We start from the raw sequence: 27,507 nt of genomic DNA on the forward strand, positions 1-27,507 counted from the left end.
TTAACTACAATCTGTTCTTTCTGCTTGCTGTCTTGGAATTTTTTTAAAAAATATAGAAAATTAATCCATCCAAGGATATCTCTGCTTTCCTCTCCCACCCTGAGAAACACCCTCTCCTGTCAAAAGTGAAGGAGACCATTTTGCCTGCATGTGCTTAAACCTCATCTTCAACCTCATCGAAATTTTCCTCCCGCCCGGATGAAACCTGTCAATACATCAAAGACTCATCTTCACCTATAAGCTTGTAATTATCAAAGCAACATGCCGGGAGGATCAAATGAGCCCGCGTGGGTTTTCGGCGCTGCTTTCCCAAGCCCTCTTGCACCAATTAAAGAACACGCCCAAGGTCTGATCTTCTAAGGGCACCATTGCCAATTTGCAAACCTAAAATAAAAAAGGGAGCCCAGGGTGAGCGCAGAGACCTACCAAGCAGGGTGAACAAGGTCATGTGCCAGGACGCAGGTGGGGCAAAGTTTCTCCCTGCCCCAGAGCGGTTAATGAATGCTGGAATTCGTGACTCCATGGTCCTGTAGCACTTGGAAGGTCAATGTTTTGGAGTACGGCAGCCAAAGCGGTTGCTATACAGAAACAAAGGCAGCATTGGGCTCAACTACTTCGGACTACAGGTGGGAGAGCCACGGGGGGGGGGAGGATTCTCCCTGGAAACAAAATTGGTGTACTGTGGCGTCAGCTAGGTAACCTTATTTCCTCTCCTGGTGCACTAAGCCATGGGTAGGCAAACTAAGGCCCGGGGGCCGGATCCGGCCCAATCGCCTTCTCAATCCGGCCCGTGGACGGTCCAGGAATCAGCATGTTTTAACATGCGTAGAAAGTGTCCTTTTATTTAAAATGCATCTCTGGGTTATTTGTGGGGCATAGGAATTCGTTCTTTTTTCTTCTTCAAAATATAGTCCGCCCCCACCCACAAGGTCTAAGGAACAGTGGGCCGGCCCCCTGCTGAGAAAGTTTTCTGACCCCTGCACTAAGCTTTCTGCTTGCAGAGGTGATTTGTCATTCAAAAGGAACCCCAGCCCCCCCAAACCACTGGCAACCTGAAGGGGTGTGTTCCCCCTTACCATATTGTTTTGTGTGTACATTTGGGCCAAGCTGGACCCACATATACAGGAGTGAGAGAAATACAGAGAGTGACAAGGCATGGAGCTGAACAATTTTAAAAATTACCCAAATTACACCTCAGCTTGAGATAGAAAAGTAGCTGCATTAATTAACTAAACTACAGAGCCTAGGGCTTGCCGATCAAAAGGTCAGCGGTTCGAATCCCCACGATGGGGTGAGCTCCCGTTGCTCGGTCCCTGCTCCTGCCAACCTAGCAGCTCAAAAACACGTCAAAGTGCAAGTAGATAAATAGGTACCGCTCCGGCGGGAAGGTAAAAAGCATTTCCGTGCGCTGCTCTGGTTTGCCTGAAGCGGCTTAGTCATGCTGGCCACATGACCCGGAAGCTGTACGCCAGCTCCCTCGGCCAATAAAGCGAGATGAGCGCGCAACCCCAGAGTCGTCCGGGACTGGACCTTGCGGTCAGGGGAACCTTTACCTTTATTGTCCTAACACCAAAAGACAAGCTAAGTTAAGTTACAAACTTTTAAAATCCCCATCTAGCTGGAACCATCTAGCCCACCCCTAGAAAATATGGGAACAGAGCGAGAGAAGATTTTGTCACTTGGGAGGTTGTGATAATTGGGATGGAAATCTTGACCCAGTTCTCTGCCTCCGAGGGGAATCTCTGCATGTGAAAAGCGCCACCTCGTCCCCCTCTTTCTTTCCCCGTTGGGTTTGTGGCCCACTGGGGACCTCTTCTTGGGCAGGGGCAATTGAAAGAAATTCCCTGCAAGTTGCTGTAGTGTGCGGTCCTCTCATTTTTTGGCTGAGCACGTTCACAAGAGACATCCGCCTCCACGCACACAGATTTGCGCGCATGCTCTGGGGCCGTTTTGACTCTCCTTTGGGAGTAACGAAGAAAGGGTCTTTGGATCTTGGCGCTTGCAGGCGGGGAGAGCCTTTTGTCAAATTTGCCTCCGCAAGATCTGAGCCGCCTGTCAGTCTTTTGAACGGGGAGTTTTGCTTCGCTTCTGTGATCTCTGTTTCTTCGTCTCCTGTGGGGAGGTGTTTAAACACCTCCCTGCCTTTAATTATCTGTCCCCTTTGGTGATTGAGTGAAAGGCTTGAACTGATCAAAGAGACAGATGGCAGTTGACCGAATTTAGAGACCCCCGATGCCATTCTACTTCACTGCCAGTGCAACTTGATGCCCTTTTGGCATTTGGGATGCAGCCCAGTGGCAGAACATCATCTGCTTTGCATGCAGAAAGTCCCGGGTCCGATCTGGGTGAAAGGGCTGGGGAAAAGACTCCCTGCCTGAAATCCTGGATAGCCACTGTCACTGTTTAGGGAGGTTTTTTTAATGTCTGAGAGGCTTTTTCTGTTTTTTAACATTTTGTTGGAAGCAGCCCAGAGTGGCTGCGGCAACCCATTCAGATGGGCTGAATTATTATTATAAGCAATAATAATAATAATATAGGTAAAGGTAAAGGGACCCCTGACCCCTGACCATTAGATCCAGTTGCGCCCAACTCTGGGGTTGCTATAGGCTGAGGGAGCCGGCATTTGTCCGCAGACAACTTCCGGGTCACGTGGCCAGCATGACTAAGCCGCTTCTGGCGAACCAGAGCAGCGCACGGAAACGCCATTTACCTTCCCGCCGGAGTGGTACCTATTTATCTACTTGCACTTTGACGTGCTTTCGAACTGCTAGGTGGGCAGGAGTAGGGATCGAGGAATGGGAGCTCACCCCGTTGCAAGGATTCGAACCGCCAACCTTCTGATCGGCAAGTCATAGGCTCTGTGGTTTAGACCACAGCACCACCCGCATCCCTGTTAGAACAATAGGAGGCCCGCAATTCTGCAGGCGCCTGGAGAAAATGTGTTTTTTTTAATCAGCTGTACTTTGTTCCAAGCATTGCAACCGGGATAGATACTGGCAGAATATATATTAATGTGGACCATGCCAGAGCAGGTTGTTGGGCCGATCAGAGACAGCCGTTCTCTAGAAACCACCCACCATCCCTGGTTTGTCAGACATGCTGCCTGGGGCTGATGGGAGCTGAGAGCGCAACAATATCTGCAGGGCACCACGCAGGCCTCCCCTGCTAACCCACCTTAGCCCATGGCACTCCATGCTCTGGTAACGTCCAGGCTGGACTACTGCAATGAGCTCTATATGGGGCTGCCCTTGAACACACCTCAGAAACTTAGGAACCTAGGAACCCTACTGGGCAAAAGAGGCATTTACATTTGTTGCCCGTGTTGACCTCCAGAGGGTCACCCAGAAGGGAGCGCAGCCCTAGGAGTTAATCCGGATGCAGAGCCTGAAATCCACCAACACAGGGCCTAATCCGCCAGGGACTGCCTTGGCGAATGCTTTGCAGAAACAAAGAGTGTGATGAGGTCTGGAGAAAAGAAGCCTCGTCAGCATCGCCATCCAATATAATCTGTCGAATTAATGTGCCTTTGCTCTCTCTCGCTCTCCTGCCATTTCTCCCCAATGCCCCGTGCTAACATCCACCCCCCAGCTCTCCAAGCAGCTGGGAGCCTTTATTAAGGTAATGGGATACTGCAAATGGTCTCCTATTAAGATGATGAATTCAAGATGGCCAAGATGCCCCATTAGAATAATGGCCTAAATAATAGCCATCTCAGAGAACGTTATCATCTGCAGAGAGGGAGAGAAAGAGAGCAAAAGAGGCGTTTGTGTCCTCCTGTTATTGCAAAACAAGGATTTCCCAGCTTCTTTCCTCCCTAGTAGGTGAAATCTAAGATTAGGGTCAAAGGGTGTGGGGTCTATCCTCCCCACAGCGCTCCACAATCACCCGGGAGATGCCTGGGGCCACTTCTGTTTATTCCAAAAAATATTTTTGTTTAATATACACAGAGGGAATATCGAAACTCTGTACTTGGAAATCAAGTCCACAGCCAGTAATCGTTCTGAGCGCTGTGCAAAATCTGCAGTTTGAATAATTTAGGTGGGCCCTGGCTAGTCGGAGGGCTGGAGATAGAAAGGGCAGTGCAATAGAGCCCTCTAAGCCATATCCCCAAGTGGTGCCTCATCTGTCAATCAACTGAGGCTGGGTGGCCCCGCCTACCTAGCAAAGCTGGTCTGGGGAGACAGAGATGCCCCACCTTTGGACCAAAAGCAACGAGAGCTGGGTTCAAATCCACATTTAACTGCAAAGCTCAGTGGGTGACCTTCTTGGGTTACTAGCTAAGCTTCGGCCTAACCCAACTAGCAGGGCTGTTGTGAGGATTAAAAAGGGGGGGAGACCGTAGATCTCTGGAAGAAGGGAGAGGTTTGTATACATTTAAAAATGGCAAATTGTACCTGCCACAAAATATTGGAATGAGGAGTGCTCCAGTTCTGGGTGCCATTTCTGGCTTGCTCTTTCTAGCACGTGCTCTTGCAAATCCCTCCCTCCCTGGCTGCCTTCCCCTTTACTCGAAAGTGAGTCCCACTGAATTCAATGGGGCTTGCTCCCAGGAGGTGGGGTTGGGGCCGCAAGCTAAGGAGCTATGCTTGGCGTGCGTGTGTGTGTGTTATTTAAAGTAGGTGGGCAGAGAGAGCCACATCCACTGAAAGAGAAAGAGAGAGAGGGAGGGAGGGAGAGAGAGAGGAATATCTGCCTAGCCATAAAAGGTACTTTCACAAGGCCATACACTGTACTTAGGCGAAATAGACGACCCTCCATGGAATTGGGATTCCGAAAACATCTCAGATATCAGATTCATTTAACCGGATTAGTCTTCTGGGATGGGATTATTAGGTCCATTGCGCTTTCCCCTTCCTCAGCCCCCCACCCCCCATTACAATCCCATGGGGAATTGGGGGGGGCGGTTTCACAGAGGCATTCCTGCCTCAGTAAGATCTTAATGAATGGTGCCTTGTGGGCGGATGCCGGCAGGACGGTAATTAATGTAGTCATTCTCCATCGCTTGGAGAAACTCTTTATCTGAAGCAGGAATGGACAGACCCATCAATTCCACTTTCCCTCTGCTACATTCCCTCTTTTAAATTCCGTTCTCCCTATTTCCAAACCGCTTGGGAGATCTCCCGGTGAAAAGATCGCGCAAAAACTCGCAGACGACCTGCCTTAACAGATCCATTTGGGGGGGATGCAATCGTGCCTTTAAAAAGATGCATCCTTCTGCACGAAATTTCCCTGATGGCACAGAGACTTTTGAGTATACTTTTCAGTGAAAATGTTTTGGATCAGAGGTAGGAGAGGCCAGAGTGAGCCGCTAACATAAGGCTAGTCACGGCACAGAATTAAAAAAATTCCCAGTCTCTCTTGCATGTACATATACACACCCATAAACTTGCCACCCTACCACTTTCGTTCTTTCTTTTTTACGCAGATGCTGACCAGGCAGAGTGGAATTGTCAAGCCTCCCCCACAAATATATATTCATTACAGAGAGGAAAGTCGCTTTTCTGAGCCGCGTGGTTGCAGCCGATTTCCTCGATCCCAGCCCTGCACTCCAGGGAATAGTCTCCTGCTCTCTCCGCCTGTCAGTGCTGTGATTAAAAAAGAAATTCCACAAAGCGGGTCTTCCAGCACAAGCCGACAAAAACAGGAAAGCGCAGCTCCGAGGCGAAGTCACTGCGAGGAAGAGCGCACGTGGGCTCCAGGGTCACGAGTTCAAATCCTGTGCTCCTCCTGTGGGACCCTGCCACACGCAGTGCTAAAGAGCCGCTGTCTGGCAGAGGACAGAGTGCTGGATCTGAGCCAGGGTTCAAATGCCCCCTCAGCAGTGAAGCTCCGCCCAGCCGCTCTCAGTCCTAGCTACCTTGAAGGCTTGTAGAGAAGGGATTGAACCTGGGACCTTCTGGGTGCAATGCAGAGGCCCTACCAGCTGAGCTACACCCTTCCCTAAACGCACATAAGGACCGTATCCAAACTCTAATCAATAATAATAATAATTTATTATTTATACCCCGCCCATCTGGCTGGGCTTCCCCAGCCACTCTGGGCGGCTTCCAAAAAATTATTAAAATGCAGTAACGCATCAATCATTAAAAGCTTCCCTAAACAGGGCTGCCTTCAGATGTCTTCTAAAAGTCTGGTAGTTGTTGTTCTCTTTGACATCCGGTGGGAGGGTGTTCCACAGGGCGGGTGCCACTACCGAGAAGGCCCTCTGCCTGGTTCCCTGTAACTTAGCTTCTCGCAGTGAGGGAACCGCCAGAAGGCCCTCAGAGCTGGACCTCAGTGTCCGGGCAGAATGATGAGGGTGGAGACGCTCCTTCAGGTATACTGGACCGAGGCCGTTTAGGGCTTTAAAGGTCAGCACCAACACTTTGAATCGTGCTCGGAAACGTACTGGGAGTCAATGTAGGTCTTTCAGGACCGGTGTTATGTGGTCTTGGCAGCCATTCCCAGTCTAGCTGCCGCATTCTGGATTAGTTGTAGTTTCTGGGTCACCTTCAAAGGTAGCCCCACGTATGCATTGCAGTAGTCCAAGCGGGAGATAACTAAAGCATGCACCACTCTGGTGAGACAGTCCGTGGTCAGGGAGGGTCTCAGCCTGCGCACCAGGTGGAGCTGGTAAACAGCTGCCCTGGACACAGATCTGACCTGCGCCTCCATGGACAGCTGTGAGTCCAAAATGACTCCTAGGCTGCGCACCTGGTCCTTCAGGGGCACAGTTACCCCATTCAGGACCAGGGAGTCCTGCACACCTGCCCGCCTCCTATCTCCCCAAGACAGTACTTCTGTCTTGTCAGGATTCAACCTCAATCTGTTAGCCGCCATCCATCCTCCAACCGCCTCCAGACCCTCGCACAGGACATTGACGGCCTTCACTGCTTCTGATTTGTTAGAGAGGTAGATAACACATATACCAGTTATCCAGAACAGTCAAAATATTCTGATGATAGTCAGGTAACTTTAAAACACACACACACACACACACCCTTTAAAATTTTCATACATTAAACTCAAAACAGAAAATCAGCTGATATCCTTTTTTCCTGCTGCTCCGAAGTGTAGGACCCATGGCTTCAAATTACAAGAAAGGAGATTCCAACTAAAAAAGAAGAGCTTTCTGATGGGAACAGGCGTTCGGCAGTGGATCCGTCTCCCTCGGGAGGTTCATTGGAGGTTTTTAAGCAGAGGTTGGACGGCCCTCTGTCATGGATGCTTTAGCCAAGATCCCTGCATTGCATGGGGTTGGGCTGGATGACCTCAGGGGTCCCTTCCAACTCCACAATTCTATGGTTCTTCATATAAAAAGGTTTGGCAGCAGCTTCTAAGCATTCTTGCACAACTAGTCAGGGAGTGAGTTATGTTGTGGCTGTTGTGCATGCTGAATTTTCAGTTTTTTTCTCGCCCCTTTCATTAATTTTTTTTAAAAAGTATTACACTTCTCCAACCCTCGGGGCTACTCTGAACCTGCCGATTCTTCCCTCTTGTTCCTCAAGAGTCCTATTTCGGCTCCATTCCCATTGTCACTTGCCACCTGAGTTTGCTATTATCCGGAGCACACAACAGAGTTCTCCCCATTCTGAATATCTCATTGGTGTGGGGTTCTTCCCCCCCTCCCAACTCTCCCCTCCATCCCGTTCCTTGCAAAACAGGAGTTGCAAAGCATCACGCATCATTGCTGGGCCCTCGTGAAAGCACCGCTGTAAAGAGGGCGATCCATTCTGACGCCTCAGTAGGATTCACTCCGTGAACCTTTCTCTCCGTAAAACACAGCGACGGCAGCGCCCTCTCTTCGCTGTTGTAAACATGCGGCAGGGCATCCCAGAAGAACGGAACTCACTGGGGGTGGGCTGTGTGTGTGTGTGGTGGAAATGGCATTCTAATCCACCTTGGTTGGAAGGGAGACTCTCTCCGAAGGGCAGTAATTCAACCTATTAAACGCCTGGACGGAGTCGGCCATCTGCTAACGGTCTTTGAGGAATACCACTGCATAATTCAATAAAAGAGAACCAGAGCGGTGGGGGCAGAGAGAGAGAGAGAGAGAGAGAGAGAGAGAGAGAGAGAGAGAAGGCTCTGCTTTCATTGAATCATAAGTCACCGCTGAAGTAATTATATTTTTTATATCCCTATCAGAAGGCAACAGGGTTTATCGGTTTTACTGGCTTCCCAAAGCAATCCGACTGCTCCACCAAGGTCACGGGGGTGGGGGGAGATCCAGGCTTAACCCTTCCTCATCCACCAAGAAAAAAACACGGGAGAATGATGGACCCAGCTTTTGAAAGCCATATTGGACAAAAGAGGCCTTTGATCTTCGGCCAGCCTACCCAGAATCCTTTGCAAAGAACTCAAAAGCCATGCGCCTGGCCATTGGCGGGGTATTTAGGGCAAAGCGAAAAATACCCCCTTCGTGTTCAGAAGCTGTGGAAGTGCGCACTTGGGGGGTATTTAGGAGCAGGTGGTGGCAAATTTTGAGGGCGACGGAACAAATTAGCCATGTTGCAGAAAAAGAGCATTTGACTCTTTTATACCTATTATGTATGTTATATGGGTTATCGTCAATGCTAGCCCTACTCAGAGAAGACCCATTGAAAATAATGAACATAACTAACCTGGGCCCATTAATTTTAGAAGGTCCTCTCTGAGCAAAACGTAGCTGGCTACAACCCAATTATAATCGGACTCACTAACAACACGAGTGGCTTGGACGTAAGCGAGCGTCTGACACAAAAAGCAATTTAAAACTCAATTGGGTCTGCCTAAATCTGCGTATAAATCTGGGTAAAACAGACTGCTCCTTTGCCCCTAGGTCTGAGAGTCCATGTTGGGGTGTGTGTGTGTGTGTGTGTGTGTGTGTTGTCATTGCAAGTTCATTGGTTCCTTCCGTGAGTGGGCTGCTTGCGAGCGACGTCAATGGCACAATCCCCAATTGGTGGGCACTGGTGGTGTTTCAAAGGACTGTTTGTGTGTTGCTACATTTGCAGTTCTCTATGTTGTTGTCCTCGCACCCCCAACACCTGAGCAAGCAGGGATGCGGGTGGTGATGTGGTCTAAACCACAGACCCTAGGACTTGCCGATCGGAAGGTTGACAGTTCAAATCACCGCGACGGGGTGAGCTCCCGTTGCTCGGTCCCTGCTCCTGCCGACCTAGCAGTTCAAAAGAACATCAAAGTGCAAGTAGATAAATAGGTACCTCTCCGGCGGGAAGGTAAACGGCGTTTCCGTGTGCTGCTCTGGTTCAGTAGAAGCGGCTTAGTCATGCTGGCCACATGACCCGGAAGCTGTACGCCGGCTCCCTCAGCCAATAAAGCGAGATGAGCGCCGCAACCCCAGAGTTGGTCACGACTGGACCTAATAGTCAGGGGTCCCTTTACCTTTACCTATGTTGTTGTCCCCGCACCCCCAACACCTGAACAAGCATGGGATACAGCAGCCATTATGGCACAATAGCTTCCCCCACCCCCAAGGGTAAGGCAAATATGGGATTGCTCTGGTATGGGTATTTCTGGCAGATATTGGAGGCAATAAATTACGTCCGAACATTATGGGCAGGTATCCTATGAGAATATATGCATCAATGGCGGAATTAATGAAGCCTCCAGCTGCAAAACAAAATACAGAGGTACAGAAAGAAGACGGTCCAATATCTCTGATAAGAACTGGATACCATCCTCCATCGACTGATGCACTCATTGGATCTGTTGCATTCTAATGGTTCATAAGAACACAGGAGAGTCTGGCTGCTGGATCAGGCCATGGGATGCCCATTTAGCCAAGCATCCTGGTCTCAGTGACCCACCTGCATGCGAATAAACACTCCATCCTCATTTGTGGCATTCTAGTTATAGGGCCTAAAACTAGAATGCCACAAATGAGGACGCAGGTTTTCATTTTCTCATATTCACCTGCAGGTTATAGGGCAGGTTATAGGGCCTCGGATGCGGGTGGTGCTGTGGGTTAAGCCACAGAGCTTAGGACTTGCTGATCAGAAGGTCAGTGGTTTGAATCCCCGCGACGGGGTGAGCTCCCGTTGCTCGGTCCCAGCTCCTGCCCACCTAGCAGTTCGAAAGCACGTCAAAGTGCAAGTAGATAAATAGGCACCGCTCTGGCGGGAAGGTAAACGGCGTTTCCGTGCGCTGCTCTGGTTCGCCAGAAACGGCTTAGTCATGCTAGCCACATGACCCGGAAGCTGTACGCCGGCTCCCTCGGCCAGTAAAGCGAGATGAGCGCCGCAACCCCAGAGTCGGTCACGACTGGACCTAATGGTCAGGGGTCCCTTTACCTTTTTAGTTATAGGGCCTAGCAGCAAAAGGCCTGCTTCTGAGGTTGCCAGAGCCATCTGCCTGAACCATTTTGGAAACAGCTGGCTGGCTTGTTGGACCTTGCCTGTTCTTGTAAAGCCAGGGCAGAGAGCCTGCAGCTGCCCAGATGTTGCCAGGCAGCCAACTCCAGGAACAGGAAACCTGTCCCACATTGCTTATTCAATTCTTTCCAAGAGCCAAAAAGAAATAAAAGCAGTGCCCATCTTATTTTGATGTGCAAAATATTTAATAAAAAATTTAAATGGCAGGGCGGGGGGGACGGATGGGGGGAGAGAAAGGCAGCTGCATGTAGATTTTAAGATGTGGCAAAACCCCACCACCACCACCACTCTGTTTCACATGCAAGCATACCATCTTCCTTCAAAAACTAATTTTAGCAGCCCTTTGCATTTCTGGAAGGCAGCCCAGAACGGAGGCAGTCTGGCATAAGAACCGGGCACACACACACACACACACACACACACCATGCCCAAGAAAAAGAAGGGAGCAGTAGATATTCCTCCGCCACCCACTTTGAGGAAGGCAGAAGCCGCAGCATTTGTGAGAGCTGTAGGGATACAGCAGAGACGTCTGGAGGTGTGTTTGGCCAGGAAACGTTCCCTCGGGCAGAAGGCGGTTTGGGAAGACACCCCCCCCTTCCCTACTCCTCTCCTCTGTTCAACCTCTTCGCAGCAACCCCCAGCTCCCCAAAATCTGTGATGGGGAACCTATGGCCCTGTGGGTGTTGCTAGACACCAACTCCTGTCAGCCTCATGGCCTTGACCAGGCGTGATGGGAACCATTTCTTGACATTTTTGTTTCTTCCTGCTCTGGAGGGTAGGACTCGAACCCAAGGCTTCAAGTGAGAAGAAAGGAGATTCTGACTAAACATCAGGAAGAACATTCTGTTTGGCAGTGGAACAGACTCCCTCAGGAGGCTGTGGCCTCTCCTTCCTTGGAGGTTTTTAAGCTGAGGTTGGGTGGCCCTCTGTCACGGATGCTTTAGCTGAGATTCCTGCCTGACTTAGGTTTAAATAGGGTCTGTTCAAAGTAAAACATAGGCCCCTTCTGCTCTATATATTTTAAGCCGTATCACAGCTTTGAGCAGCTGTGCCTTCCCTCTAAGACTCCTGAGAATTCCAGTTTTTTTAAGAATATATAAAAAAATAAAAATAAAATAAATGTCCAGTAGCACCTTAGAGACCAACTAAGTTTGTTCTTGGTGTTAGCTTTCGTGTGCATGCACCCTTCTGAGTTGTTAGGAGACACACACACCCCTCACAAACAGGACTGACTGTGAAACCACTGTTAAAAATGGCATCGTAGTCCCTTAAATATATACTGCAGGCAGGGCCTTAAATACAACCCACATGAATTAATGCAGGGAGAGAGGTATGGGTCTCAAAGCTTGTGTGAAGTTCATTCTACTGAATCCAAGGCTGCCCACCACTGGGATGAGAGAGAGTAAGGAATGGCTATTTGGAGGAGACAAGAGGAGGCAGCTGAACGTGAGTTTTGAGATGTCCTTTTGTAACGACCAGAAGGAACAGCGTCACTTCCCAGCAGCCACATAAAAACAGACCTGCCACAGGAGTTGAAGCATAAACAGGAAGCTGGGAGAGGACTATTTTTACTAACAACGGGGAGGAAATGTTGTGGAGGCCTCCGCCACAGTAGCCCCTTAGAAGGGTTGGCACAGCTTTGCTTACTCCAGGGAGGGGATTGCTCTGAAACCACCAACATCTACGAAAAACAAGGAGTCCCAACAGCAGGAATTTGCTTGGTCAAGAGGGGATATCTGCTCCCTGAAATTAGGAGCTACCTTATTCTGAATTGGGGACGCGGGTGGTGCTGTGGGTTAAACCACAGAGCCTAGGACTTGCCGATCAGAAGGTTGGCAGTTCGAATCCCCGCGACAGGGTGAGCTCCCATTGCTCGGCCCCTGCTCCTGCCCACCTAGTAGTTCCAAAGCACGTCAAAGTGCTAGTGGATAAATAGGTACTGCTCCTGCGGGAAGGTAAACGGCGTTTCCATGCGCTGCTCTGGTTTGCCAGAAGCGGCTTCGTCCTGCTGGCCACATGACCCGGAGGCTGTGCGCCGGCTCCCTTGGCCAATAAAGCAAGATGAGCGCCACAACCCCAGAGTCGGTCACGACTGGACCTAATGGTCAGGGGTCCCTTTACCTTTACCTTATTCTGAATTGGGGCATTGCGCCATCCAGCTCTGGCAGCAAATCTCCAGGGTTTGTCTACACGCAGAGCTGTAGACCAGACCGAGCTCGATGGACCATTGGTCTGACCCAGGATAAAGCAGCCCCCTTCTTTATCCCACCCTTGATTCAGAACCATGAGGGCTGGAGTCTTGGTTTTTGTTGCTGAAGAGCACCTGATTGGCAGGCAGAAAGTCCCAGGTTCAATCTAGCAGTGTCTTCAAGTACAGCTGGGGAAGATTCATAGACTCATAGAACTGCAGAGTTGGAAAGGGTCCCCCAATGGTCATCTAGCCCAACCCCCCCACAATGGAGGAACAGCAGCTAAAGAATCCCTGACAGATGGCCATCACAGCTCCGTTGGAAAACTCCATTGAAAGAGAGCCCACCATCTTCCAAGGTCGTAGACTCATAGCTCTCCCGAAACCCTGGGTAGCTGCTGCCAGTCAGTGTAGGCAATACTGAACCAGGTGAACCAACTGAACTCTGCATATAAGGCAGTAAATAAGGCAGATATGAAAGTCACCTGTTCATTCAGAACTTTGAGGACTAGACTCTTGCTTTATTTTGAAGGAAAGGATTAGAACCCAGCGGGACAGAATCTGCGTTGCACACAGAACACCCCAGCTTAAATCCCCAACATCTGCTGGTAGGGCTGAGGATGTCTCCCCATCTGAAACCCCGGAGAGCTGCTGCCAGTCAGTGCGCATAACCACCAGCTAGATGTCCCAAGGGCCTGACTCCGTGTAAAGGCAGCTTCTCATTTTCCTAATTCCTTACTCGGCCGTAAGTTTGTTCAAATCGTACGCAGCAGAAACATCAAGGGCCGAAGCACAACTGAAGAGCACCCAACACGTTAGCCAAAAAACAAAATTGGGACGGGGGATGAGGTATGCTCCCACCCCCTGAAGGCTATGGAGTGGGATGGGGAGACGGGAGGTGGCGGCTGCTGCCCCACAGCAATTCCCTCCCTCCCCACCCCCTGAGCCACAGTTCGCACCGGCTCGCTGTTGGTTCCCGAAAGCCACCCGTCAAGAGCCATTCTGGTTCAATTACCTCTCTGATTAATATATTTATCAAGGCAAAAAATGAATCACGGGTTCAGTCCTTGCGCTGTCATGGGTGACAGATGGGCCACTCTCCACCCACCCATTAAATTCCTCTCTTCGCTCCCTCCACCTGCTCCAAACCTCTCCCAGTGTTTCCTGTCGCCACGGAGCCCTGATCGACACCTGCCGCTGCCAGCCAGGCTCCCCTGGCACACAGGCTCCCTGATGCAAATCCGTCGAGCCGCGGCTTACGTTTCTCAACATGCACTTAGTTTTACGGGACAGGGTTAAGTGCAAAAACAGAGCCCTGCCCCGATGAGCTTACAATGAGTTGGATTGACTTACAAGCCTTTGTTGGTACTAGGTAGCATATTTTGGGGGGGGAAACCGGGGTTGGCAGCCTCTGGTTCGTGGGTCTAATTAGCCTCCCGGTTTGATTCCGCTCACCTGGCAAATTTGGCCCATGGGGGGTATGAGAGACACCCCAGGCTAAAAATGTTCCCCACTCCGATATAAATTAATAAACGAACTGCCATCTAAATATTTAGAAGACATGTGAAGGCAGCCCTGTATAGGGAAGCTTTTAATGTTTGATGTTTTTATGTGTTTTTATATTTTGCTGGAAGCCGCCCTGAGTGGCTGGGGCAACGCAGTCAGATGAGAGGAATATAAAGAATCAACGCATCCGCAACCACCAACTAGATTTCCTTAATGGAGCAACGGCAATCATTTTCACCACACCTTGATTCAAATTTGGCAAAGTGTTTGATGGGAGATAGGGGGCAGATGCAAATCACAAGAGCAGATTTCAACTGGTCCACAAAATGCTAGACACCCGTGAGAATTTTTTCTGCTGGATCAGGCCTGATATGCCCCTCTAGTCCAGCATCCCCTTCCAGTGGCGTAGCGTGGGTTGTCAGCACCCGGGGCAAGGCAAGTAATTTGCGCCCCCTAACCCGTGGAGCCCCAAGAGAGGGGCAGAGAGCTGCGAGTGTGGGTGTGCCCCCCCGATGTTGCGCCCGGTGCGGCCGCCCCCCCTGCACCCCCCACGCTACGCCACTGTCCCCTTCTTGCAGGGGCCAACCAGTTGCCTCAGTTGGGAGCCCACAAGCAGGTCCTGAGAGCAAGCATTGGGGAGAGCAAGAGCAACCCTCCCCACTCCTGATTCCCAGAATGCAGATTTTGCGTGGCACACGGGAGCCAAGCAAGTGCGCGGCGGGGGTCCATGGGCTGGTTAAACGACCCCCCATGGGCCGCTTGTGGCCTATGGGCCTTAAGTTGCCGACCCCTGGTCTAAACCTCTTCTAAAGCCAGCCAATGCTTTTGAATTCTGGTGCTGGAGGAGACTCTTGAGAGTCCCATGGACTGCAAGAAGATCAAACCTCTCCATTCTGAAGGAAATCAGCCCTGAGTGCTCACTGGAAGGACAGATCCTGAAGCTGAGGCTCCAAGACTTTGGCCGCCTCATGAGAAGAGAAGACTCCCTGGAAAAGACCCTGATGTTGGGAAAGATGGAGGGCACAAGGAGAAGGGGACGACAGAGGACGAGATGGTGGGACAGTGTTCTCGAAGCTACCAGCATGAGTCTGGGCAAACTGCGGGAGGCAGTGGAAGACAGGAGTGCCTGGCGTGCTCTGGTCCAGGGGGTCATGAAGAGTCGGACATGACTAAACGACTAAACAACAACAGTAAATGCCAGCCAAATTGTTGGCCATCTCTGCATCCTGTGGCAGTGAGTTCCACAGTTTAGCAACGTGCTGCATGGAGAAGTCCTTTCTTTTGCCTGTTCTGAATCTTCCAATGTTCAGCTTCATTGGATGTTCGCGAGTTCTAGTATCGTCCAGGAGAAAAGCTTTTCTCTGCTCACTTTGCCCACACCAGGCATCCTTCGGTACACCACCTCTATCAGATTTCCGCTTATTCCCCTTTTCTCTAGAAAAGAAAGCTGCAAACACTGCAACTTCCCATCACAGGGGAGTCATTCCAGGCCTTGGATCATTTGGGCTGAAGCTTTTCCCAGCTCTACAATACCCTTTCCGAGTTGAGGCGACCATAAATGTACACAGTATTCGACGTGTGAACTGGAATTTGTGTAAAGGCATTGCAATAATTGGCAGCTTTAATTCTGATCTCTGATAGGGAATTGTTTATAGCTGCTGTGCACTTGAGCCTAAGAGGATTCTCCCTCCTATAACTCAGAACTGACACCAGGCAGGACACCACCCTCCCCTCTAGTCCCATTTGGATGGGGCTGTCAGCCTCTTTAACAACAGTATAGTCAATTACTGGCTCAGCACCATCCATCATAGCTCCCTCTCCTCTCTCAGGTGCACTATTTCTGATGTATTGGTGTGTGTGGGTGGGTGTGCCAAGGCTTATGTCGCCAAAGCAGCGCCCTCCGTGTGCAAGAGGAGGGTATCAACAGGATCTGCTGAGTCCCGAGGTTCGCAGAAGTACCAACCGGCCCACAAAACCTGAAGTGTAGGGGAGAGAACCCCAAAATAGCCCAACTGAGTACAGAGGTCACTTAATGCCGACAGGTTGGGAGGGATGGAAAACCAGGCGAGAGGAGCAACGGAATGGAGTATACTGGAGCAGGGCAAAGCAAACAAACTGGGACCCTTATCAGGAACAAGGCTTTGCTGTAGGCCCCACCAGATGTTCAAGGGTTTGCAAGGTGGTTTCTTTTATGGCAAAATCTCTAATTTACACACTCCCTAACACCCATCATTTGCACAGATCAATGCCAGACTAAGAGACTTTGCCCCATCTAGCTTACTATTCTCTACACTGACTGGCAGCCACTCTCCAGGATTTCAGAGAAGAGAAAGGAAGGGAGAGAAGGTCCTGGGTTCAGTCCCCAGCAGCCCCAGGCAGAGCTGAGAAAAGAGACTCCTGTCCGAAACCCTGAAGAGCTGCTGCCAGTCAGAGCAGGTAGCACACAGAGGTAGAAGGGAGGGATAGTCCGACTTGGTGCGTATGTATAGCAGCTGCACAGCCACAGAAAGGCCCTCTTAAGCCAATCCCTCCATATTGGGGGTGGAGGAGGTTAAATAGATTAGCTGGGCCAGTCTGCTTTCCCACCCAGTTCCACCGGGCACAGACCCCTGGCGTCAGCAATCAGCCTGTCTGCCTTGAGGCTCCACCTTAATCAGGTTAAGCCTGCAAACTGCTGGCCAGGGTATCCACCAGTTCCTGAAGAACTTCGCAGGGGGGACAACAAAAGCCACCCAGACTTAGGGAATTTAATTAGGTTACTTAAAAAAAAAAGGTTAGCGTTGTGTAATCTTTTTTTAATTAACCTTTGCGGGGAGTCCCAATTGGATATTCCAACTGGCTTGCAAAACAGCTGGGAATACTTTCCCTGAAAGAGAGTTCCTTGCAGAAGGGGTGCCCTTGTCAATCCTGTCTCTCCTCCCCCCCCCAAAAAAATCCAATTAAGTCAGAACTAGGGAGACGGTGGTGAAAGCCACATGCCCTCCTATTGAACAGTCTTCACCTCGGTAATCCTGTTGACTGGGTGGCAGCTACTTAAGAGAGCTGGCTGCAATCTGCTTACATTAAACACCTCCCCAGCCAGATAGTCTTCTAGACTTGAGCAGGGAGGATTAAGCAAATGCACAACATCCCTGCGGAGGCTTGCCACATGACGGCCCCTGGGCAGAGACTGCTTCTCTGCAGTTGAGAGACGGGTGTTGCATCGGAGGACGGCAAAACAAGCATTTTGGAAAGAGGTCTGACGTTCGCCGCACAATTGGGACACCTCTTCACGTGCGATAGGCAACTTTTGCAGGACGGCTCCTAAGCTGAATTTTCGTCTTATATTTGGGTACAACAGGACCTCATTTTGAATCGAGATGGAAGGTTGCTTCAGGGTTTGAGGAACCCTTTCCTGCCACTTTGGACCAGAGGCTCAGAGAGACATGGCATGGCTTTGCCTTAAAAATAAAAGCTACGCAGGAAAGGTTCCTGAATCCAAAGAGCTGCCAGCTTTCAGGAAGGCCCTTTTTACAGGCAAGGGCTTTTTTTAGAGAGAGAGAGGGGGGGGGAGGGAATCTGAACTTGCTCTCCAATGGGTCCGTAAAGATGCAGGGATTGGCGTGCAACCTGCCAACTGTCCTCCCCTGGAGGGCGTAAATGCTTACCTGGCAGAGCTTCAGAGCAGCAGTTGGCAGGGTGCCTGCTCCTTCCAGGGAGGCGAGGGGACGGGGAGGGAGGGAGACAGAGTCCTGCCCACAAACAGATCAAATAATGATAATCGCAGGCTTTCACCAGACCAGTCTTATATAGACCAGTTCATGGAGGGTAAGACTATGGGTGGCTGCCAGCGACAACAACTCTTATGTTCTGCCACCCGTGTCGGAGGCAGCATGCCTCTGAACGCTTGTTGCTGGCCATCTTGAGGGGGAAAGGGCTGTTGCTTTCACTCCTCGCTTGTGGGCTTCCCACTGGGACATGTGGTTGGCCACTGGGAGTCCAGGACGCTGGTTCCCTTGGGCCTGATCAGCAGCTGGGCTCTTCTGGTTGTCATAGCTGGGCCAAGCAGCTCACATGGAACTCTCCATGGTGCTGATAAAAGCTTGCTACCTGGCTGCCTCTTCTGGGTGGACATTCTATACAAGATCTCAAAGTAGCTGTTTTACTACAAAGGAATTTCAGAAATAGACTGGAAAGAGAAGCTGCTGAATTGCAACTCATTACCAAGCTTAAAACCATGGAGAGACCTGGTTTGAACAAAGACATTGGATTCCTATCTCATTATACATGACTAAGCCATTTTTCACCTTCTCACCCCTTGCCTTTTCCTGTAAGACCTATTGCAGTCGTTAAGAGTCGTCAACAGGCTCATCTCAGCTACCTGCCAATCTCCCATTCCCACCACCCTTCTGAGTAATACCCCTCCCCACCTTCTCACTATATAGAAGGATCTGGCAACTTCTGTTTCCGTGTATCTGAAGAAGTGTGCATGCACACGAAAGCTCATACCAAGAACTAACTTAGTTGGTCTTTAAGGTGCTACTGGAAGGAATTTTTTTATTTTGACTATGGCAGACCAACACGGCTACCTATCTGTAACTGTCTTCTGGGTGGATTAGGCTTCGGCCACAACAGTGGTGGGGGACTCACGGCCTTACAGAGGTTGCAGGGACCCACGGTCCCAGCATGACCAATGGGCAGGGACGATGAGAGCTGTGATCCACCGACACTGGGAGTGGGGTTGCCAGTCCTCCTTAGCTTCTCAAGGGAGGAGAGAGGAAACAGTGAATCCAGTTTTGCCCTGTCCACTGCAAGACAAAACCTACTTCTTTACTGCATCAGTCACAGTTCACTATGGCGGGGTGTGTGTGTGTGTGTGTGTGTGTGTGTGTGTGTGCATAGGATATCTGGCTTGCATGCAGAAGGTCCCAAGATCAGTCTTTGGTGGAATCTCCAGGTAGGGCTGGGAAAAGTCTCCCTGGCTGAAACCCTGCTGCCAGTCAGCGTTGGCAACATGGAGGTAAATGGATCAATGCTCTGACTCCATCTAAGTTAGGTTAATTTTCAAACAGCCTTTAACTCTGGGGTGTCTTTTTAAGCATAAACCACAACACTTCTGTCCTTGGAGATACCATTTAGAAAGTGTTAGAAACTACTACTACTACTGTTGTTGTTGTTGTTGCTGCTGCTGTTGTTCATAAGCAACAGTTTATGGCAGTCCTCCCACATGACAGCCTTATCAACTTGCCGATGATCCATAGCAGCCCCGTAAATCTCTCTCAGATGAGCCCCGAAGCTTTTGAGGAGGCGCTAGAAAGGTAGCGACAGATGCTAGAATCACCCCCTTCCCTCAGCACCCCCTCCCTGCAGAATGCTGCTTTTCTTTTAAGAAAATGAAAACTACAAATGCATCTGGAGCCCTTGAGATTTTGGGATGGGGAGAGTGGGAAGGATTATTGGACCTGGAATTGGATTAAGCCGTTGGCGACAACAGCCAGTTAGCACAGGGGGGCGGAATCCATATGCGAATGCCATGTGGCGTCTCCGTGGGTGGCCGAGGAAGATGCAAGGAGCGCCCGGAGGCAGACCGGAAGCACAGAGTTAAACTATGGAACTCGCTCCCTCAGGAAGCAGTGGTGGCTACCAACTTGGACGGCTTCAAAGGAGCATTAGGCAATTGTTTTGAGGAGGAGAGGGCTATGGGTGGTGACTAGCCAAGAATGGCTGCGCTCTGCTACCGCAGTCAGAGACTGCGATGCTTCTGAGTACAAGTTGGAGTGCAGGCTCAGGTTTAAGGTGCTGGTTTTGACCTTTAAAGCCCTATGCGGCCCAGGACCCACATACCTATGGGACCGCCTCTCCCAGTATGCCCCGCGGAGGACCTCAAGGTCCACAAATGACAACATTTTGGAGGTCCCAGGTCGCAAGGTGGTTAGGTCTCAACTAGAAATTTTTGTGCCCTGGCCTGTACTCCACCGGGAGCCAGTGCAGCTGGTGTAGCACCGGGTGAATGTGATCTTGCAGCGAGGACCCCGTAAGGAATCTCGCCGGGGCTTTCTGCACCCGCTGGAGTTTCTGGGTCAGTCTCAAAGGCAGCCCCACGTAGAGTGAGTTACAATAATCCAGTCTGGAGGTGACCATTTGGTGGATCACAGTGGCTAGGTCAGGGCGAGAGAAATAAGGAGCCAACTGCTTAGCTTGGCGGAAAAAATGCCACCAATGATAATTTCTGAAAAAATTATCAGAAAATTTTGGACAGTATAAACACACCAGGAGAATATAGGGAGCTGGCTTATTACATACCTATGGGACCGCCTCTCCCAGTATGCCCCGCGGAGGACCTCAAGGTCCACAAATGACAACATTTTGGAGGTCCCAGGTCGCAAGGTGGTTAGGTCTCAACTAGGACCAGGGCCTTTTCAGTAATGGCCCCGACTTGGTGGAACACTCTGTCACAAGAGACGAGGGCCCTGTGGGAGTTGACATCTTTCCACAGGGCTTGCAAGACAGAGCTGTTCCGCCTGGCCTTTGGTTTGGACTCAGACTGACCCTTATGTCTCACCCTTATGTTTCCCTGCCCTTATGGACTTGATTTATTGGCTACTTTTAAAATGAGGCTGCATTTTAAATTGCATTTTAACCTGTATTTTAAATTTTCTTTTCTTTTCTTTTCTTTTTCCCCTATTATGTGTTTACTGTGATTTCATTGGTGTTAGCCGCCCTGAGCCTGACTCTGGCCGGGGAAGGCAGGGTATAAATAAATTTTTTTTTATTATTATTATTATTATTATTATTATTATTATTATTATTATTATGTTGCAGGAGGGAGAGTGCCGTTGTGATTGTATCCTGCTTGCTAGTTTCCCATTAGGGCATCTTGTTGGCCACTGCGAGAACAGGATGTGACACTAGACGGGCCATTGGCTTGATCCAGCGTGTTCATCTTATTCCTGGAGGCGTGTTAGGAGGGAACTGCAAATCTTCAGCTGTTTTGAGTAGCATCGTCAGTCTATCTAATGCTTTGAGGCAATATGACAGGGCAGGTCTCTGCTCTGAGATGCCTCCAATCAAAAATTCAACACAGCGGTGAGCGGTGAAATAATAGGAGGAGCAGAGGGAAGCAAGATGTGGACTAATAATAATAATAATAATAATTATTATTATTATTATTATTATTTATTTATATCCCGCCCTCCCCAGCCAAAGCCAGGCTCAGAGCAGCTAACAACAGTAAAATGATAAAACATTCTAAAATCATTTCATTCTAAAATTAATTCAAATCTGATTAATGGCAACCATTGGGCTAGAGTTCTGTGAGGATTGCCAAAGGAGGGAGTCAGGTTGTGCCCTGGCCTGTACTCCACCGGGAGCCAGTGCAGCTGGTATAGCACCGGGTGAATGTGATCTTGCAGCGAGGACCCCGTAAGGAATCTCGCCGGGGCTTTCTGCACCTGCTGGAGTTTCTGGGTCAGTCTCAAGGGCAGCCCCACGTAGAGTAAGTTACAATAATCCAGTCTGGAGGTGACCGTCTGGTGGATCACAGTGGCTAGGTCAGGGCGAGAGAAATAAGGAGCCAACTGCTTAGCTTGGCAGAAAAAATGCCGCCAATGATAATTTCTGGAAAAATTATCAGAAAATTTTGGACAGTATAAACACACCAGGAGAATATAGGGAGCTGGCTTGTTACAGACCATTGGGTCAATCCAGCACAGAATAGTTTGCACTGAATGGCAATGGCTCTCCAGAATTTCAGGTGGGGAACATTCCTGGTCCTACCCGGAGATGCCAGCAATGGAATCTGCAAAAAAGCAAGTGCTCTCCTACTGATCTAAAGCTCCTCGCCTAAAAATAAACCACAATTCCAGGCCTCGTGGTTCTGAATCAAAGGTTCAGGAACAGATGAAGTTGCCTTTGCCAGATCTTCCTCTCCTGTTGCTTAGTACTGTTCACACCGACAGGCAGCAGCCCTCCAGGATTTCAGGCTGGTGCCCTGCACTGAATCAGACCATTGGGTCTATCTAACTCAGTGCTGTCTGCACTGACTGGCAGCTGCTCTGCAGGTGATATTCTCAGCCCCACCTGGATATGCTGGGAATTGCAAAGCTGGGCTCTGTCGCAGAGCTGCATCCCTTCCCCACTCAAAAAGCAGAACAAAACACCCCATGTGATGTTACTGGGAGACCACCTTATTTAAAATTCAGCTTGCTTTTGGGCTCTTTCTTTTAAACAGCAGAGAAATGGTTCCTGCCGCCCACTCCCTCCAGCTGCTGAAAGCTGCTCAATGTGATTTCTTATCCTTCTGCAGACTGCTAGAAAACTGGCCAAGTGGGGGTCTTTGCTACTTTCAGCCCTTGGGCTGCCCTCAACACTCCAAAGCACATTTTTGTACATTTTTACTCCCAATCATCTTTGCTCAAATGGGGATGGGTAGGAGGGAAAGAAATCCTTTTTCTTTAAAAAAAATTAAACAAAAAGATTAGGGAACTGTTGCAAGAATTTTAAAAGCCCTCTGAAGAGGAACTGGTTTGCTTGTTGTTGTTGTTTTTTAATGCTTATTCTCAAGATTCAACCTCTGAAATGCTCAAGTTTCATTTTCCTGGCATTGGTGCAAAGGTACCAACCTGAAGTGTGCTTCAGGATGGGAGAGAAATTTAATTTTGTTTGCAGATTGGTTCAGAAAACGGCAGATTAGGCAGTTTCCCATTACAACGCAAGAAAGGACACCCAACAATCCTTTGAAATCTACCATTTGTCAAATTTTGAAACCCCAACCAAGCCAAAGGCATGTGTTGGGAGGAATTGTGCATCAAAATGTATACTTTAGTGAAACTCTCTCTCTCACACACATGCATATTAGGGGAAACTGCTTGCAAAAAATACAGTGGTACCTCGGGTTAAGTACTTAATTCGTTCCGGAGGACCGTTCTTAACCTGCAGCACTTTAGCAAATGGGGCTTCCCGCTGCCGCCACCGCGCAATTTCTGTTCTCATCCTGAAGCAAAGTTCTTAACCCGAGGTAATATTTCTGGGTTAGCAGAGTCTGTAACCTGAAGCGTATGTAACCCTAGGTACCACTGTATGTATATTAGTCAAAACTGCATAGAAAAACGTGAATTGTGAGAAATTCACCCTAAAATGCTAAATAATTTTCATGAGAGTCTTCCTGTCTCCCACATCCTAGTCCAACACTCCTACCACTACAGCCACATTGGCTTTCCGATGTGGAAATGCGAAAAACTGAATTGGAGATTGGGAAAAAAATGGGAAGCAGTGGAGGTAACTGTGACACATTTGCTCATCCTTAATCCGGAGCTAAACAGTGTCACCCCTGACAGACACCATTGCCATCATACCCCCATGCTTAAAAGGGAGGAAAGAGACTCCAGCAACTAAATAAAACAAAGGATTCCTGGGCGGTGGAATTGAGAGATTCCGCGCTGGAGGTAAACAGACTACAGAACTGGAAGCTGTATTGACAAAGGAGAATTTACTGTTCCATGTATAATCAAGCTAATGAGGTCATTTAAGACGTTTGTCCCTGCCTTTTCTTCCTGGCCTCAGCACACAAACCATGGCCCAGGAAGCACCATGCCTCTTAATTTCAGTTCGCTGTGGATTAATGGTGCTTTGAAACGCAGTGCCTTTTCCAGTCAACGGTAATAATCTGAAATCAATTGGGATTCAGGTCACAAGGATACTCTTGGGTTCCTCACGCCGCTCGCCCATCCCTCCTCCCCTCCACCTGCTAGCTTTGGTCTTCTTCATCAAGAAACCCAGGCGCTGTCTCCGCTTGAACAGCAAAAGCTGCAAAAATAAATAAATATTGTCATTGTGGTTTATCTAGCTATCTATCTACTGGCACGGGGGGGGGGAGATGGGAAGAAGAACAGGTAAAGAATCGCAGGAGCAAATGTACTCCCTTCCACAGGGTTCTGTGGAGAGCGCTCACGTTCTCCGTAAAACAAGGCGAGAAAAATTTAGGTTTCTAGTCCACTATGTGTTCCATGGAGAAGGTTCACATATTCTCAATGGAGGCACATCTAAGTTTCTAGTTCACTGGAGCAAAACATTTTTTTAAAAAGTCTAGAAAAACCAGCACTATACCAGTAGCAAAGAAGGAATAAGCTCAAGGAAAAATTCAGTAGATATAAATTGATAAAAACAAAAACAAGGAAATAGGAAACATTTTTTTAAAATAGAATAGTAACATATGCATTATATATAAGATTTATATTGTTCTATAGATATGTACCTATCTACACCCACACAGTTGAAATTCTTCTTTAGAAAATTAAATGGCTAAATCAGGGATGGGGAAGCTCTGGCCCTCCAAGCCTCTCTATCTGGCCCTCTGGATTCTTCCTAGGCCACACCTCTCCTTGAGTGTTTTTGCCTGCCTTTTACCTCTTATCATGCTTCTTTGCTTACCTGGATGGAGGATGGAGAGAGGGGGTGTGAATGTGGGTGTAGAAACTAGCCTACTGCGGCAAGGCAAGATTCACATTTCTGGCTCCCCCTACTTTGGTGCCGCATGTGGCCCCCACAAGGCTGCTCAGAAGGGAATACGGCCCTCGGGATTCTAAAGGTTCCCCTTCTCAGAAGAATTACCGATGAAAGAAGAATGGGGGATGAAACTGATGGACTATGCAGAATTAGATAAATTAACAGGAAGGGTTCAAAACCTGCGGGACCAGAAATTCTTAGAAGACTGGAGTAAATTTACGAACTGTTTGAAAAGTAATTGTAATGAACAGATTACGCTGGTAGGACTGCAAGAAGTTTTGTAAGGAGGACTATTTGAAATATTGCAAGAAAGACTATGAGGAGAGTTTTGGAGTGAATGATAATTAAGAGTAATAGAGAAATTAAGAAATGCAGAATAAGTGATAAAGAACAAAAAATCATCAGAGGTGTTGACGTAAGTCTAAAACATTGTATAAGATAAGAAGTTATGTTATATGATTGTTGGAAATGATATCTTTAAAAAACCAATAAAAATGTGTGTATATATGTGTGTGTGTGTATTTACACATATATAAAAGGTCCCCCTTCTCTGCTGTAAACAGTTGATCCAGTTAAGCTCACAGATACCAGTTTCAAAAGAGGATGGTTTATAGACTTACCCGCTGCTGTCTGAATGTAGCCAGCCAGGGTGCAGACCCTCCTCTCGCACGGCCCGCTGGGAAGGAAGATCACAATGACAGCCAGGAGGGAGCTGAAGGCTAGGAGAGCACAGCCCCCCGAACAGAGCACAGCACTCGTCTGAAAATATGAATAAAAAAAAAACCACTTTCATTGTTACATTTATACTTCCGTTTCCTCCAAATTATCCTCTTCCCTCTTTTTATCCTCACAACTACCCTGCAAGGTAGGTTAGGCTGAGAGCCTGAGCCCAAAGTCACCCAGCGAGTTTCTGGCGGAGTGTGGGATTTGAACCCTGGTCTCCGGGGTCCCAGTCCAGCACTCTAACCTCTACACCGCACAGGCTCTCTGATGAGCCACTGTTCAGTTAGCATGGGTTGACCCTCTGGTTATCTGCTTCAAGCCAAGAAATTAAGAGGTGTGCCGTCATAAGTACGGTGGGGGGAAAGTGGATGGGTCTGGGGGGGTTTAAACAAGATGGAGCCACATGCACTTCCAATGGGAACGGGGGCTCTGTAGAGCACCAGTTTGTGCTGGACGCCCAACTCCCGCCATCTCTGACCACTGGTCACGCTGGCTGCCAGGAGCTGGAGCCCAGCATCAACTGGGGGTCAGAGGGTCAAAGGGGTGAGTGGGCAAGGAAGACTATAAGGTCTTCCATTCATACACATACACCCCGTTAAGACTATCCTTATCACTACCACAAGCACTTCTAATACCGAACTTGGATGGTCGGGTGCCAATCATTTTGGTGGCCTCAAAACAAAGAAGGCATTTTTGCACATTCACCGTGGGCAGGAATTCTACCTCTATATCTGCTTGTTAAAAAAAAGTTAAACTCATACATCGACAGATGAAGCAATATATGATTTCTGACATGACTGAGAATCGCAGAGCCAGAGACAAAGAAGCTTAGAGTGTTAAAATCGAGATGTGGAAATATGGAAATAACGACGAGAGGCAGGATTGAGATTTGGAGATGTGCTTCAAGGTCCAGACTAAGGGAAGTCCAAAAATTAATAATTACAACTTGGAAGATAATATGATCTTTTTTATTTTAGTTTTGGTTTTTTTTGGTTTTTTTATTATGACTTGACATGTTAACTGGGTGCTTTTTATTGGAAAATTAATAAAAACAATTTAAGAACAAAAAAAGTTAAATCCACCCCAACCCCCCAAATGGCCTGACAACATCCCCTACTCAGTGAGTTCCCAACTGGGTGTGTCGGGCAGGGAGAGGGAATTGGCTTGCTTGAGCCCTTAACGCAATACCTGGGGAAGAAAATGTTGGGCTGGGGGTGAGGCAGGACATGTGAGCCAAGAGATTAGACCCTCTTTAGGGGCTGGACCTGGATTGTCCGGCACGCACAGCAGCTACTCTGCCGCTGAGCCGGTCTTTCTGCAAACAAAAAAAACATTGGCCTTATTTCTGAAAACTTTTTCATCAAATGAACAGGTACAGCAAAGGCTGCCTTTTAATCCAGGGGTAGGGGACCTTCACCGGCCCAAGGGCCGCTGTCCCTTCTGGGCCACCTTTCAGGGGCCACATGCCAGATATGGGAGGAGCCATAAAGGTAAAGGGACCCCTGACCGTTAGGTCCAGTTGTGACCGACTCTGGGGTTGCGGCTCTCATCTCGCTCTATTGGCCGAGGGAGCCAGTGTACAGCTTCCGGGTCATGTGGCCAGCATGACTAAGCCGCTTCTACTGAACCAGAGCAGCGCACGGAAATGCCATTTACCTTCCCGCCAGAGTGGTACCTATTTATCTACTTGCACTTTGACGTTCTTTCGAACTGCTAGGAGCAGGGACCGAGCAACGGGAGCTCACTCCATCACGGGGATTTGAACCGCCAACCTTCCGATCGGCAAGTCCTAGGCTCTGTGGTTTAACCCACAGCGCCACCCGCATCCCACAGGAGGAGCCATAGAAAGATGCATTTCCAGCCCAGCAGAAGTACCCATGAATGGTGCAAAGCAAGGGCCATAGAGGGGAATCACCTGCAGATGGGGGTATGTGGCCTGGAGAGCGTTCTGTGGGCCAGGCAGAGAATCCTGAAGGGCCAACGCCTTTTGTTCTTACACACAATAATTAAAGAACATCATTTGTCTCACAGGAAGCAGAACACAGGATGGATCAGGACCCGAGTTTGCTCCTCAACTCCCTGTAACACACGCACACCTCTTGCGGTCCCTTTCGTGCCGTTAAATCTATCGCCCACGGTTCACCCGCCGCTCGGTCCCCAGGGTGATCAGGATGCCGGCAGTTGAGCGTTAATAGGAAATGTATTACATGCTTGGCGGGATTAGAGATTGAACACACAAGTGCCATTAGAGGCTGC

The 27,507-nt window shown here is 49.1% G+C and overlaps 1 protein-coding gene across 1 annotated transcript in view; it reads right to left on the reverse strand.

The window, feature by feature from the left end:
- Positions 1-27,507, reverse strand: part of LHFPL7 (LHFPL tetraspan subfamily member 7) — a 75,770-nt gene that overhangs the window by 28,254 nt on the left and 20,009 nt on the right. The window contains exon 2 of the mRNA XM_082201930.1: positions 25,149-25,287. Coding sequence (XP_082058056.1) covers positions 25,149-25,287 — 139 coding nt within the window. The remainder of the gene's footprint in view (positions 1-25,148; positions 25,288-27,507) is intronic.

Source organism: Podarcis vaucheri (genome assembly GCF_965113315.1).
Source record: "Podarcis vaucheri genome assembly, chromosome: 15".
In the NCBI taxonomy this organism is placed as follows: domain Eukaryota; kingdom Metazoa; phylum Chordata; class Lepidosauria; order Squamata; family Lacertidae; genus Podarcis; species Podarcis vaucheri.